Here is a 14,289-nt window from a genome sequence, read left to right as displayed (position 1 = left end):
GATTCTTTTCCCATATAGGTTATTACAGAATATTGAGTAGAGTTCCCTGTGCTATACAGTATGTCCTTGTTAGTTATCTGTTTTATATATAGTAGTGTGTATATGTTAATCCCAATCTCCTAATTATGATGGCCTTTTCTATTATGAAATATATCGTGCACATAAGAGAATATGTATAATGCATGTATATGAATTACAAAGTGTAATAAAATGGATACCTGGGTACTCACTACCCAGCTAAAGAAATCGACCCAGCTCTCAATATCCTGGGCTCTCAAAGTTGCATGAGCTTGGGGAAAAGTTGAGCTGTAGACTCTAAATCCATTCCACTCTGGGCAGATTCTGAACAGAAATTCTCCTGAGACCTGGTGTCTATTCCCAGACCCCACCTGACCAGACAGCAAGTCCACAGGTCAGATGGCAGATACCTCGACAAGCGCTGGGGAGTCAAGCCATAGCTGAGGTGGGGTGGGGTGACCATTAGTGGTCAGTTATAGCCCTGCCCAGACCTGGGAGCAAATCCTGGCTCTCACCACTTGTCATCTGTGTGAGCTTGGACAGGTGCCTTAACCTCTCTGAGCTTATTTTCCTCATCCATTAAGTAAGGATGACTGTAGCACACAGGGTTCTTACAAGGACTCAGTTAGATAACTCTTGCAGAGAGCCTAGCACAGTGCATGGCCCACGGCAAGCCCTCTATAAACAGCAGTTGTTGCTGCTGCTGTTTTTATTCTGATTGTTGCTGTCACTGCCCGAAAGGACGGTCCTCAGCATTGGACTGCCCTTGGAGGAATGTCCCATCTTCGTCCCTTTGTTGACCCGTAATCATAGGGATTTTATTTGCCTACCTGTCGGACCTCTCTGGAGCTGAAAGGCTGTTTTCTTTGGGTAAAGGCAAAAGACCCCAGGCCTCTTCTCAGGGCTATCTTTCTGGGCATCAGGAGAGGGATGGCCAGGGATGAGCAAACCTGGGGCCCCAGGTGAGGAGCCAGTGCCTGGAATGGGGGCCCATATTTTGTATCTGGCCCTGTACTAGGTGCTGGGATGGGACAGCAGGAAATTGATCATTATTCCTTCAACATCCAGTGTTGTCATGTGTGCTTAAGAGCACAAGCTCTGCAATCAGAGCTTGGGTTCAAATCCTGGCTCAGCCACTTGCTAACTAAATAAACTGGGTAAGCTACTTAACTTCTCTGTGCCTCAGTTTCCTTAACCATTCAATGGCAGTACTAATAGTACCTACCTGATCTTCTGAAACTTAAATCAGGTACTGCACGGAAGGAACTAGAACAGTGCCTGGCATATAAATATTAGCTATTGTTATTACGTATACTGTATGCCAGTCCCTATGTGAAGCCCTGCAGAGGGTTCGAGGATGAAATCCATCCTATATCCTACCTTCAAGGTGGTTAAAGTTTAGAAGGAGAGATGGGTCCCACTGTGGATAATTAGAGTTCAAGGCATGATATTAACCAGTGGCCTATGAATGCTACAGTGGTATAAGACGGAGAGGACTCTTCCAGCTGGGTGATCAAGGAAGGCTTCCTGGAGGAAGCAGCACTGAGTTGGGCCTTAAAGGATGATAGGAGTTAGAATGAGGAGATAAAAGGCAAAGGCCTTCCAGGCACAGGGAATGGTACAAGCAAAGGCCCTGCAGCCATGGAGCTTACAGCAGGTTTAAGGAACTGGGAGCAGTCATCCAATGAGGCTGGAGGGAAAGGAAAGATGAGGGGTTCCAGCTATAATGGAAAGTTGAGATCAATTTGTGACAAACCTTGAATGCTGTGCTTAGGAGCTGGGAGTTTTTTCAGCAGGCAGAAGGGAGCCAGTGATAGTTCTCAATGATAGTTCTGAGCTGGACAGGGCAGTGGTCCCAACTCCCCTGAACCGTCTCAGTGCTAGGAGGTCTAGAGTCCATTAGGGCATCCCAGCTGTCAGCCTGTCTGGATGATCAGGGCCTCTCCCCCAAGACAGCATTGTGGGCCCCTCTCTGTGCCCGGAGCAGCCCGAGGCAGCAACTGACCCCAGGTCCCTTCTCTCCTCTGATTTCTACCCCCTGCCCTGATGTCACTCTCACACTGGCCAGGAGTACCAGTTCCCTTCTGGCTCTCTCATCCCCAGCACTTGGGGCCAGGCTGGCCTGGGGAGGCCCAAGGCAACTCCACCCTTGCAGAGACACAAGCTCTCCCTCTTTGGGGCTGAGAGCTCCAGTCTGAACCATGGCCTGCCTCCTGGCCCAACCCCAAGACCCTAATGGAGTTCCCTCACCCCCTCAGGACCCTCCACTATCAGGCAAAGCATGTCCCCATTGATCCCAGCGGCCTAGAAGGATCTGAGCCCTCCTTCTGAGCCCAGCCCAGCTTGGCACCTCCTCTCCTTGGCCCTCCCACCCATCAACTGGGACAAGATACCCAAAGCCCCTTTCATCATCCTCCCGGAGAAGAGGCCCAACCCTGCCCTCTACCACCCCAAAGCCTTCACCGCTTTCTCTCCCAGGGCTGCAAATCAGTTCCACATTTGGGATCTGGCAGGCACTATCTGCTCAGAACTTTCCCCTCCCAGTTAGCTCAGGCTTCCATCTCCCCCCCACAACCCGTCATAGTCAGACCAGGGGGTCTGCAGAAGGGGAAGGGCTCTTGCCTCTGGTGACCCCTTCAGAGGTCTGAGAGGGAGCTGGACTGTGGCAAGGAACCAGAGGGACAGCGGAACAAGCCTCTCCCAGGGAGAGATGAAAGAGGAAGGGTAGGGGGTGGGGCAGAGGCAGAGCTTGAGCAAGCATATGAGGGGATGAGGGCTTGGGGGTGGTGAGGGAAGGAGTGAGGTGGTTCCCAGCTCAGCACATTCCTGAGACATCTGGACGTGCTGGAAGGGCCCCAGCTGGCCTGCATGGCTGTGGCTCCAGCTTCTCTGCTCTGTGATGTCAGGACCCAGCATTTCCCACTCCTCTCATAGTCCCACTGGCCTGGGGTCCACCTTGGGGCTGAGGTGGATCCTCAGCCTGGGGTCTCCTCCCTGGACCTCTCACCCCCAGTGAGCAAGAAGCCCCTGGGGCAGTGGAGGAAAAGCCTGAGTCAGAGGAGGGCCCGGGCCTGATGCAGGAGGCAGCCATGGAAGACCCAGGGGTTTGCCCATGCGACTGACTCAAGGAGATTCCTCCTTTGGGCTGGTGCCTGCCCCCTCCCTTCTCCTTGGAAGGGAGATGGAGACAGAGGAAAGACTCTGAGAATGGCTGCTTACCTTGAGCTGTGTGATCCTGGGCAAGTCCATTCCTTCCCTTGGCTCTCAGTTTTCCTCTCTGTAATAATAATGATAATAATAATAATAATAATAGCTACATTTGAAAAGAGCCTTCTATGTGTCTTGCATTGTACAAAGCACTTTACAAATGTTGTCTCATTTAACCCTCACAGCAACCTCACAGGTGGCGTAGATATAAGTACTCCTATTTCATAGCTGAGACAGAGGCTCAGAAAGGTTAAGTAACTTGCCCAAGGCTACACAGCAGGCAGCAGAGCCAGGATTAGAACTGGATCTGTCTGCCTCTCTTGCTTATAACCATTGAACTACATTGCTTCTACCAGTAAAAGGGGATGGACCTAATGATGCCAGAATTCCTTTCAGCTCTAAAATTGTAATGATTTCTTTTGGCTATCGTGGGGCTCTTCAAGAAGGGCAGGGGCAGGCATTAGTCACGTACTGGGTGGGGGAAGGAGGGCAGAGTCAGATGGCTTTGAAGCATCAGGTCAAGAATCTTTGGAGGTCCCCTCCTGGGAGCCCCAGAGAAGTCCAAACCCCAGGGGCTGGCGTCACAGCCTGATCCCCAGCCGAGCCCAGGGGTCCCACACCTTCCGTGAAGGAAGGGAGTAAATAAGGAGAGAGAATGCAACTTCTTCCAAAAATAAAACCTGAGGACAACTCAGACAGGCCCGAGACCGCTGAGGAAGCCAGAGGCCGAATGCTGAGTGCACAGAGGAGAGGGAAGAGGCCAAGGGAATTCCAGCCAGAGCCTGGTGGCAGGCTCCAGCCCAAGAGGGCCTTCCAGCTGGCCAGGGGCCGGAAGAGCAGCTCGGCCGGTTGGCCACTGGGCTCCGTTTATACTCTCGGACCTGGCCTAACCCTGGGGACAGTTCCTCTAGAGCTGAGTTGGGGGCTGTGGTCCCCAGGTACCTGTTCTGGCTGGGGCTTAAGAGCAAAATGACCTTGGGAAAGAACAACCCAGAGAATGGGTACAACAGGCCCCACCAGGGAGGAGCTGAGGGAAGGCATCCAGGCGCATGGAAACTGCCTGGAGCAGGAGCAAGCTGGCATCAGAGCGGAATTCAGGGCAGTCACTCCTGGAGGCTCAGCTGTAGAAAAAAAGGCCTCAGTCCATTTGCTCATTGGCACATTCCTTCATTAGCCCACTCATTCAGTCACTCAGTCACTCAGCAAAGAGCTGAGCACCTACCATGTGCTGGGACCAGTGCTAGGCTTTGGAGACAAAGATGAGAATTGGACACAGCGAGACACAGAGGTGACATGGCTGGATCATTTCGGGCTATACTAAGGAAGTTGGAAACTGTCCTGGGGCAGAGGAAGTCATTAGTGGATAGTGAGCAGGGGAGTCACATAGTCATATTTATGTTAGAAAATCCCAAAGTGGAGAATGTTCTGGAGACAGATCAGAGTTCAAGCCGTGGACCTACCTTCATAAATGGGTGGTCACACCACTAGTCAGGAAGCCCTTTGGGAGCAGGAACTAGGCTTTGTTCATCTCTGTATCCACAGGGTTGGGCACACAGTAGGTCCTCAGTAAACACTGAACAAATGCACGAGTGATGAATAAGTGGATGGGACTAGATGCCCTTATTCTCCAGAGGCCCCCAGCGCCAGCCCTGGCACTCAGTCTCCAGTGTCCTGAGCTGTCCCACAGGGATCCTCCGGCTACTGCCTATGGACCAACATCTCCAGCAGCCAGACCCTGGGCTGCTGTGCCCTCAGCGGTGCCAGTCACAGCTAATCCCAGCCCTGGGCGGCGGCACTAACTGCCATCGCTTCCTCCTGCCCAGACAGTACCTGGCACCCACCCCATGGTTGAGCCACAGCACATGGGCCGCCTGGTCAGAAGATGCCAGGGGCTGGCTGGGAACCTGTAGGCCAGCTCTTCACTTTCCTGAGGGACCTGTGGTCCGGCCAGGGAAGGGCGACCACAGTGTCAGGAGGGGGAACTGGAGAGCCAGACTAACAGGGCTGGGGGCTGCAGAGACTGTGGACCCTGCTCTGCGCAGCGGCAGCCTGTGGTTGGCACCAGCCTGCCCTTTCCTTTCCCACTTCTTTTCTCCAGCACACAGGCACAGAAAAGCTCAGTCACCATGGTACTCTTCCTCCAGTCCCAGCCCTCACCGTCCCAGCCCCAGGCAAGCCCGGGACTCCCAATGCTCCCTGGCTGGGGGGTCACATGACTCAGGCACGTGGCTTGGCACAGTCAGCATTCAGTGCTGTGGTGTTGTGAGATGTTGTGTGTGTTTGTGTGAGAGTGTGCATGCCCATGTCTGTGACCGTGACTGTCTGGGGTAACTGCATGTATGTGTGTGTGTGTGCACACATGGGAGTCTGTGTCTGTCTGATCACATCTGAGGAGTGTTTCCTTGTTGGGTCTGTGTCAGTGCCTGCCAGTGTCAGCCTATGTGAGCCCAGAGAGTGTGTATGTACATTAGTATCTGTGCCAGGCTGTATAGGGAACAGTCTGAATGTGTCTAAATGTGGGGATCTTATGTTGTGTGGTGTCAGGGAGATGGTGTTTCCCTGTGTAAGAAAGAACCTCACAGCCCACGTCTGTGTACCATGTGCACACACACACACACACAGGGAAGCATTTCTGCTTATTTGGACTTGGGCTCTGTGGTGAAGAGTTCGGTAGGGGGAAAATATGAAACCTCAGCAGCCGCCTTCCCCGGGCCTGTGGGGAATGGGGGATGAGAGTGAGGTTGGAGGCTGGAACAATGTGCTTCCCTTCACCCCTGTGCCCTGCCAGGAAGGCTCAGGGAGGGGCTGGCTCCAGGGATGAGGAAAACTGGCTCCATCCCTTCACAGTCCCCAGAGATGCCAGAGCAGAGGAAAAGAGGCCACTTTCTGAGGACTAGTCCACTTCACCCTATGCCTGCCACCCCTGCCTCAGTAGGAACACGGACTATGTTGGGGAATGGATGGGGAAACAGGCCTAGAGAGGAGACACCACTTGCCCCTGCTCAGGTCTCACAGCACAGATGGATCTTGAACTGGGGCCTCCTGAGTCTGAGTCTAGGGCCTTTTTTCCTTCATAGGACAGCCTTCCAGTCTAGCTCTGGGAAGATGCCTGGATCTCCCCCTATCCCCAAATGACTGGATGGTGATGCTTAAGGACGAGGAGGACCACTGGGTACCCAGGGGCCCACCTCCCTTCCCCAAGGCCCTCCCTGCTCTCTTTTGACCCTACCCCTCACCCCTCACCGCCACACACAGGGCACAACAGTGACTCAGACTGGTGGCCCTTCAGCTAGAAGTGGGGGCAATTTTCTAGTGACCACGAGGCAAGTAACCGTCCCGGAATGTATGGGTCAGTGGAGGGGGGGTGGCTAACCTGCGGGGGAGGGGAAGGGGAAATGTGAGAGGACTCTCCTCCCATCGCTCCCCAGAGCTCACTCTCTCGGAAGGAATGTCCGGGCTCGGCATTCCCCCCACTCCTTATCCCACAGCTCAGCCTGGACCCACTCCGGCCTCCTCCCTCCTTTCCCCAAACACAGACTGAATCAGCCTGGACTGGGGGAGGGGGAGAAGCCCCGGATGGGGGTGCAGGCACCGAGGGGTAGGGGTCAGAGAGAAGGGGGCGCTCTCAGGCTGCGGCAGGTGGGGGAACCTCTTTCCCACACACACACCTTCAGGTGACAGCCGCGCCCCCAGAGCTTTTCCTTCTCTCTGCATCGACCCCCAGGGAGGAATTAGGGGAGGCGAACTGAGAGGAGCCTCAGACGGCGCTATTACCGCCCAGGAGTGTCCCACCTCCCCCTACCTGGGACAGAGACCCCGTTGCCCCATCAATGCGCCCAAGGTAGGATTATTCGAGGAGGGAAGGAAGGAGCTGAGCTGGAAGAGCCGCGAAGGAACTTAAGAACTGGGGCCTGGCCTCCCCTCTGTCTTCACTTCCTCGGGCTCCCGGTGCGGGGTCGAGGCCACGCAGCTGATAAGGGTCTTAGGGCACCATAGAACTGCCAGGCGCACCTGAAAGCTCAAAGGGGCCATCTCTGCCTCTGCCCCAGGTGCAGAAAGGGACACAAGACTAACACACTCTAACCTTGCACAGCCCGCGCCTTCGGCGGAGGCCGCGAACCCTCCCCCGCGCGAGCCGTGCCCTCCTCCCGCCCCCTCCCCGCGGCTCCAGCGGCGGGCGTCTCGCAGCCTCCTCCCATTGGCCACGACCTCCGCAGATCCGACCAATGAGCATGCTGGGTTCCGGCGCGGGGCGGCCCCCCGCGCGCCGGCTTTTAACCTCTCGTGGGCCACGCGGGGCCGAATGGACACGCTCCTTCTTTAAACTTAAAGGGTAGGCGTCTGAGACCCGGCTCCGGGAGGAGATGCTCCGGAGGGGGAGGGGTGCGCGGGGCTGAGAGCCCGAGAGCTCGGGACCTGTCCTCCAAGAGAGGGGAGCCGGCGCCGGCTGCGCGTGGCAGCCGAGAAGGAGCTTATATTGGCAAGACTGTTGGAAAAAGTCTTCAACAAGGAGGGAAACAAATCATAATATTTCCTTCTCTGGCTTCCCACCCCAGTTGCTTGGAAAGGCACCCCCGGTAGAACGCTCACCCCCAGTAGAACCCTATCCCCCTCAGGACGTTGACTCCCTGCCGTCTATAGAATCCTGCCTCCCACCCCCAATCATTTTCCATCAGGTAGTCTGAAACCTGAACTTTATGTGTGTGAACTGGAGAAAGAGCTGGGTGTGGTTTTGGGGGGTGGGAGAAGGGACAAGGGGCCTTGCTGAAGCTGAGGAGGCCTGAGATCTCCAGAGGGGGCTTTCCAGGGTTGGGGGGAGGGTGGGTACAGAGGAAGAAGAGAGGACAGGAAGGAGAAGTTGCTCCACATTCCTGTGCAGCCCCAGAGCTGCGGATAACCCCTCCCTCAGCATCACCAACTCACTGTGTGACCCTGGTAGGTCCCTCTCTGGACCTCAGTTTCCTCATTAGCAAGTGGGGAGAAGGGGCGTGGACCATGGGCTTTCTCAGGTCCCTTCTGCCTCTAAATTGATGGTATAAACCAGCCATAACTGGGCTGCTCTGAGAGGCCAGACACCAGATAGAAATAGGGCTCAAAGCTCTCTAAAGGGAGGCCCTCTGGCACGCTCGCATGAGCAGGAGGTGGACCTGGGGATGATGGGACATCCCACCGTGGCCCCCAGAGGTCCACCCAGCACACAGGGAAGCCCTGAGCAAGGAGTACTGGGTTCTCTGAGTGTCCCCCACCCCCAATCCGCCTGCCCCTTGGCCGCCCTCCCCTTCCACTTGGCTCCCACCCTCTGGAAGCTCTGTCCTGCTGGGCCTCTGCTGCTGTCTCCAGCAGGTGGGGTGGGACTGCTCACAAAGCGGGGACCAACTGATCTCCCTCAGCAGGTGCCTGCGGGCACCCCAAAAGGGGTCTCTGAGAAGGACCTGGCTCATCTGCCTGGAATCCTTTAGGGACCCCGGCCCAGACTGGAGGAAGCTTCTCTCCTCTCCCAGGCCTGGGGAAAGGGCTTGGCAAACCCTTATCGCCCGAGAAGCAGCTGCCGGAGAAATACCTTAGCAGCTGACTCACTAGGCTCTTCACAACCCCCTCCCACTGGGCCTCACACCAGGCCTTTGAGAGACCCTGAGAGAGAGAGAGAGAGAGAGAGACAGAGACAGAGGGAGGGAGAGGGCGCCCCCAGCAGACTCTGCTGAGGGTGTAGCTAGCACAGTCTGGACTGTGGCTGGCTAGGTGGCTGGGGGGCATTGCACTCTGTAAATGGCCTTTGGCTGGGATCACAGTCTTGGAGACTTGTTCAGCCTCTGACTTCCTGGTACTGCCTCACCCCAGGCATTGATGGACGAATGACATACTGATGGCGTTGCCCTCTGGGGTACAAGGCCCTGTCCCTCCACCAATAACTGTTGAGTGTCTATCCTGGGCCAGGGGATGGGACCCAGCAGGTGAACAAGTCCAGACCCTACTACCTCAGGGAGTTCACAGTCTGACAGACAGGCAATTCCCTATCAGGGGAATGTCTGCTGCCACCGGGGGAGGACTGGGGTGTGACTGGGGTTGTGGATGCTTCCCTTGGCTCCCTGAGCCTCGGTTTCCCTACCTGTCAAATATAGATATGCAACTTCCTTGTCTCCTTGGGTAATTGTGAGGATTAGATAAGACAATGCATATGAAAGCACTTCAGAAAGTTAAAACCACAAGAAAAGTGTAGGATAGGGATGGTAAGTTCTGACGAGCTGGGGAGAGGAGAGAGTACTTAAGACGATGGGTTTCTGAACTCATTTTATCATGGATTCTCTGATCCATGCTTTGTTTGGGGGGAGGACCAAGCCACCTCCCTGCATTGGCTCCAGGCTCCGTTCACCTCGGGCCCAGAGTTAGGCTTTTGATAATAACAATGGCTAACGGTACCTGAGCACTCACTGCATTCTAGGCCCTGTTCTCAGTGTTACATGTGTTTGCTGTATAGATATGTACATATGTCATTTGTATACATGTGTTATATGTATGTCCTCATTTTATCCTCATAATCCTAGGAGGGTAGCATTAAGCACCTAACAAATATTTGATCCTCATTACAACACTGTGAGGTAGGAACTATTATTTCCCCCTTACAGATGAGGAAACTGAGACCCAGAGAAGTGAAGTAAACTTAGCGAGGAGTGAGCTAGGAGTCAAAAGAAAGCTTATCTGCAGAGCTTGGGCTCATCCCCTGCCCCCCACACACAGATGCTCATGTGGCTCTGAATCTTATTCTCAGACAGAGGGCTTTTCTGCTCATCCCTTCCAGACTAGGACAGGCTCCAAGTATTCCAGGCCAGAAAGCCAACAACTCCGGACTCCAGAAGTCAGTCCTTACCCACTCTCCAGGTGGGACCCCAGGGCCAGAAGCAAAGCCCCAACAAATTCATTCAGTCAGTAAAAAATGAATGAACAGGGAGCTCCCCTGGCGGTTCAGCGGTTAAGACTCTGTGCTTCCACTGCAGGGGGCGCAGGTTCAATCCCTGGTCAGGGAACTAAGATCCCACATGCTGTGTGGTGCGGCCGGGAAAAAAAAAAGAATGAACAACATTTCCTTACATATTTATAATTCTTTAGAGAGAAAAAACAAGCACCTCCTATGTGCCAGCCACTGGATGCTTTACTAATAAGAGGTTTGTTGAGTAACTACTATGTACCAGGGACTATTCTAAGTGCTTGACATGCATTAACTTGTTTAATCTTCACAATAACCCTAGCAGATAGGAACTATTATCATCCCCACTGTACAAAGGAGGAAATGAAACATAGAGACATTAATCAACTTTCCCAGGATCGTGGAGCCCAATATTTTTCAGACTATTTTGTTTCTGAGAAATATATTTTACATCCTTCCCAAGAACATACACACACACACATACACAAAACTGAGATTTAAAAAATCTACCAAGTATTTAACTTCCCGATGTGCACTCTGATATTTTTCTACTCTATTTTAGTCTGTTTTCTTTTTTCTTAAAATCTGGTCGTGACCTACTAAATTGATTTCACAACCCATTAATGAGTCACCACCCACAGTTTGAACGGCACTGAGTCATAGCTAGGAGCATCAGGGCCAGGATTCAAATCCAAATGATACGGCTCTGGAGCCTAATCTCTTGGTATAAAGAATGGCTGGGAAAAGGGAGACACTGGAGGCATGCGGACAAGTGGGGACTGTACTAATGAGGGGGGCAGAGTCCTCAATAATCTCACCACCTTGCATTCCAGCAAAAGAGAATACAAAAGTCACTGATATTGCCTTTGGAATGCAAACTTGCTGGCATAGATACACTTATTCTTTAGTACTTAGTCCTCCCATGAAGGAAGTAGGGTGGACTGAGAAACAGACTTGGGCAATCTAAGTGATTTGACCAAGGTCACAGAGCCAGCACTAAAACCCTGTGTCCTATCGCCTGGATTCTTTCACACCATCCAGGACTCACCCTTGAGGATACTGACGGAGAGGCTAGAGACAGCGGTGGAGGTGGTGGTGGCAGTAATGTGATGACGGGGTGACAGTAGTGATAGAAATGATAATAGTTGGTATGATGATGTGGGCCGGGGGGGAAGTTGGTGGTGGTGGTGGTGGTATTAATGATGGAGGGAAGAGTAATGGGGAGGTTGCGGGGACAGCGGTGGTGGTGGCAGGGCTGGTGGCACCACCAGAGCAGCATCTGCGCCCCCCTTTCCAGGGTGAGCTGACTCCCTCCTCTCCCCTCCGCCTTTGTTAGCACTTCCCTGAGCACCTGGACCACTTTGGAGAGAACATGGAGGACTTCTCCAACGACCTGTTCAGCAGTTTCTTTGATGACCCCGTGCTGGACGAGAAGAGCCCTCTACTGGACATGGAACTGGACTCCCCCACGCCGGGCATTCAGGCCGAGCACAGCTACTCCCTGAGTGGTGACTCGGCACCTCAGAGCCCCATTGTGCCCATCAAGATGGAGGACACCACCCAAGGTAAGAAGGGGTGGCGGAGCCCAGGGTACCAGGCCCGAGGAGGGACACCAGACCCAGAGGAGGGACACCAGACCCGAGGAGGGACACCAGACCTGAGGGGGCTCCCACAAAAACCTCTCAGGGGAGCCCCCCGCCTTTTTGTTCCTCCGCAAGTCAGACCCAGAAGGGCACTTCTCAAGAGGGTCTTTGGCTGACTTAGGTCAGTGATGTGCAAAGGGTGGGTCCCAGACCAGGGGCAGCACCTGGGAACTTGTTAGAAATGCAGATTCTCAGGTCCCACCCAGACCTGCTGGATGGGAAACCCTGTGGGGAGGATCCAGCCTTCCAGGTGATTCTGATGCATGCTTAGGTCTGGGAACCAGCCTTAGATGGAACAGCTGGGGGCGAGGGGAGGATTAAACAATAAATGTGGACAAGTCACCAAGACTCTAGAACCTTACCACCTCCTCACACTGTGATGTCCTCTGAGATGTTACCTGGGCGAAACACCTGCACCCTATTTTTTTTTTTTTTTTTTTTGCCACATCACACGGATCTCAGGATCTCAGTTCCCTGACCAGGGATCGAACCCGGGCCCCGGCAGTGAAAGCCCGGAATCCTAACCACTAGGCCACCAGGGAACTCCCCTGCACCCTACTTTTATTGCCAAAGGTAGGGTTCTCTAAAGCTCTCCTCTCCCCCACCTCCCTCCCTTTTAAGCAAAGGGCCCTTTGAGTTTTTCCTCTCAGGTGATCAACATTTGAGAACTCCAGACTGTGCCCCACCTAGAAATGGTCTCTTTAGGCATTTCCTCATATGGCTCCATCATATTTGGACACATGTCTTAGCCTTGATAAGCCTCAGTTTCTTCATCTACAAATGGGAATAACAATAAACATTTCTATAGCACTCTCCAGTTTACAAAGTACCTTCGTGTTATTATCTCATTTGTTTCTCACAACTCACAGGTGAGGTCAGGATCACTTTTATCACACTCCCCATTTGTCTGATAAGGAAAATGAGACTTCGGGAAAGCTGAGTTGTTTAGGTTACGCACACAGTCAATGCAGAGCAGGAACTTGGGAGCAAGCAGGCCCCCTGATTCTAAACCTAACACCCATGCCACCACCACATTTGCCAGCCTTAAGGGGCGCTAAAGGGTACTGGCTTTGGTGTGCATCCTGGTGCCTCAACCGGCTGCTGTGTGATCTTTAACAAGTTGCTTAACCTCTCTGGACCTCGGTTTCCTCAATTACAAAATGATGACACTAGGTATCTTGAGAATTCTGGCCAGGATTAAAAATATATATATGAAAAGTACCCAGCTCAGTCAGTGCCCAGCACATTTCATATATATATGTGTGTGTGTGTGTGTGTGTGTGTGTGTGTGTGTGTGTATATATATATATATATATATATATATATATATAAAATTAGTGACTATTTCCTTATGTGTATAAAAGTCCTATTAAAACTATCATGTCTAGAACCATGAACAGGGTTCTTATTCCTCTTTCCCTTTGGAGGACAATGGTCTTGAGTGAGTATTTTAATCTTCTCAACTATTAAATGGGCAGAATAGCGGTGCCCGCCGCCAGGGTTGGTGGGAGGAATACACAAATTCATATGCAGCAAGAGCTTAGAATTAGACTCAGTGCAAGAAGTGTGAGCTGCTTCTGAGGGTCTTTGAGATTCCCCAGGGGCAGAGACGGGACTTTGTACCTGGCCCCCATCCAGCTGCTTGAGGGCAGGGACACCTCCTGGGGCTTTAAGTGGCTCCATGGCTCGTGGCTATGGAGGTCTCAACTTCCCTGTGTGCCCTGGCCTCAGCGCAGCCTCTGGAGGTCACCTCGATGGGGTGTCAGGCCCCAGCCTGGGGAAGGGTAGCATGTGGGGTGGACAGCCTCCCAGCCCGGCAACTCCTCACCACCCCAAGTCTATTTTTAGAGCAGTTTGTCTGTGGGTCCTTTGCAGGGGGCAGCTTCCCGGAGGCCGGCGGGCTGGCCCTGTAATTTGGGAAGATTGTGGGTGTTCTTGGAGCCCAGGGGCAGCCTGCAGCCCAGAACTGAGGCCCTCAGCCTCCCAGCAGGGCAGGGCCTAGCCTCTGAGGTGGGATCAGGCAGCTGCTGACCCCTCTCTCCACCCACAGTGGGTTCCAAAGGCTAGAGTCCCCTCTAGCCCACCCATGCTGGCTCCTCAGACCTCTGCCTCACCAGAGCCAGGTGCTGGGGCCACCAGGGGCAGGGCTGACGCCGAGTGGCACCCATCAGGAAAAGGGGGGTTGCCCAGCAGCCCTGTGACCCAGGTGAGGCCAGGAAGCCCACGAGGTGGACGCTGCCCTGGGAAACCTGAGCATCGCCCCTCACGCCCCACATGCCCCCCCCAGGCACCAGGTCCAGGATTCTTCCTTCTAAATTTGTCTCCAGTATGTTCCTTCCTCTCCACCCCCACTGCCACTGCCTTAGCATGTGCCTCACCTTCTCTCGCTGGACAATTTCAACAGCCTCCTGCGGGTCTCCCTGCTTCGCTCTGCCGGGCCAGTCTGCACACACAGGCAGAATGATCTTTTTCAACATTACAAATCTGACAAAGTCGCAG

General features: G+C 53.6%; 1 protein-coding gene and 1 long non-coding RNA gene across 3 annotated transcripts in view; one reads left to right on the top strand and one right to left on the bottom strand.

Moving 5' to 3' along the window:
* LOC309605025 overlaps positions 1-7,210 on the bottom strand; it is a 35,015-nt gene extending 27,805 nt beyond the window's left edge. Inside the window, exons 1-2 of the long non-coding RNA XR_014231213.1 lie at positions 4,686-7,210; positions 3,238-3,295 (exon numbers count right to left, since the gene is read on the bottom strand). This is a non-coding gene — a long non-coding RNA (uncharacterized lncRNA). The remainder of the gene's footprint in view (positions 1-3,237; positions 3,296-4,685) is intronic.
* The window catches only part of CREB3L1 (cAMP responsive element binding protein 3 like 1), a 36,125-nt gene that overhangs the window by 7,884 nt on the left and 13,952 nt on the right, over positions 1-14,289 (top strand). For both annotated transcript variants that reach the window (XM_082340221.1, XM_082340222.1), the window contains exon 2: positions 11,484-11,712. In XM_082340221.1, the coding sequence (XP_082196347.1) occupies positions 11,484-11,712 (229 nt within the window). The remainder of the gene's footprint in view (positions 1-11,483; positions 11,713-14,289) is intronic.

The sequence above is a fragment of the Balaenoptera borealis genome (genome assembly GCF_965194805.1).
Source record: "Balaenoptera borealis genome assembly, chromosome: 11".
NCBI classification, from domain to species: Eukaryota; Metazoa; Chordata; class Mammalia; order Artiodactyla; family Balaenopteridae; genus Balaenoptera; species Balaenoptera borealis.
This window is presented reverse-complemented; position numbering and strand designations above follow the sequence as displayed.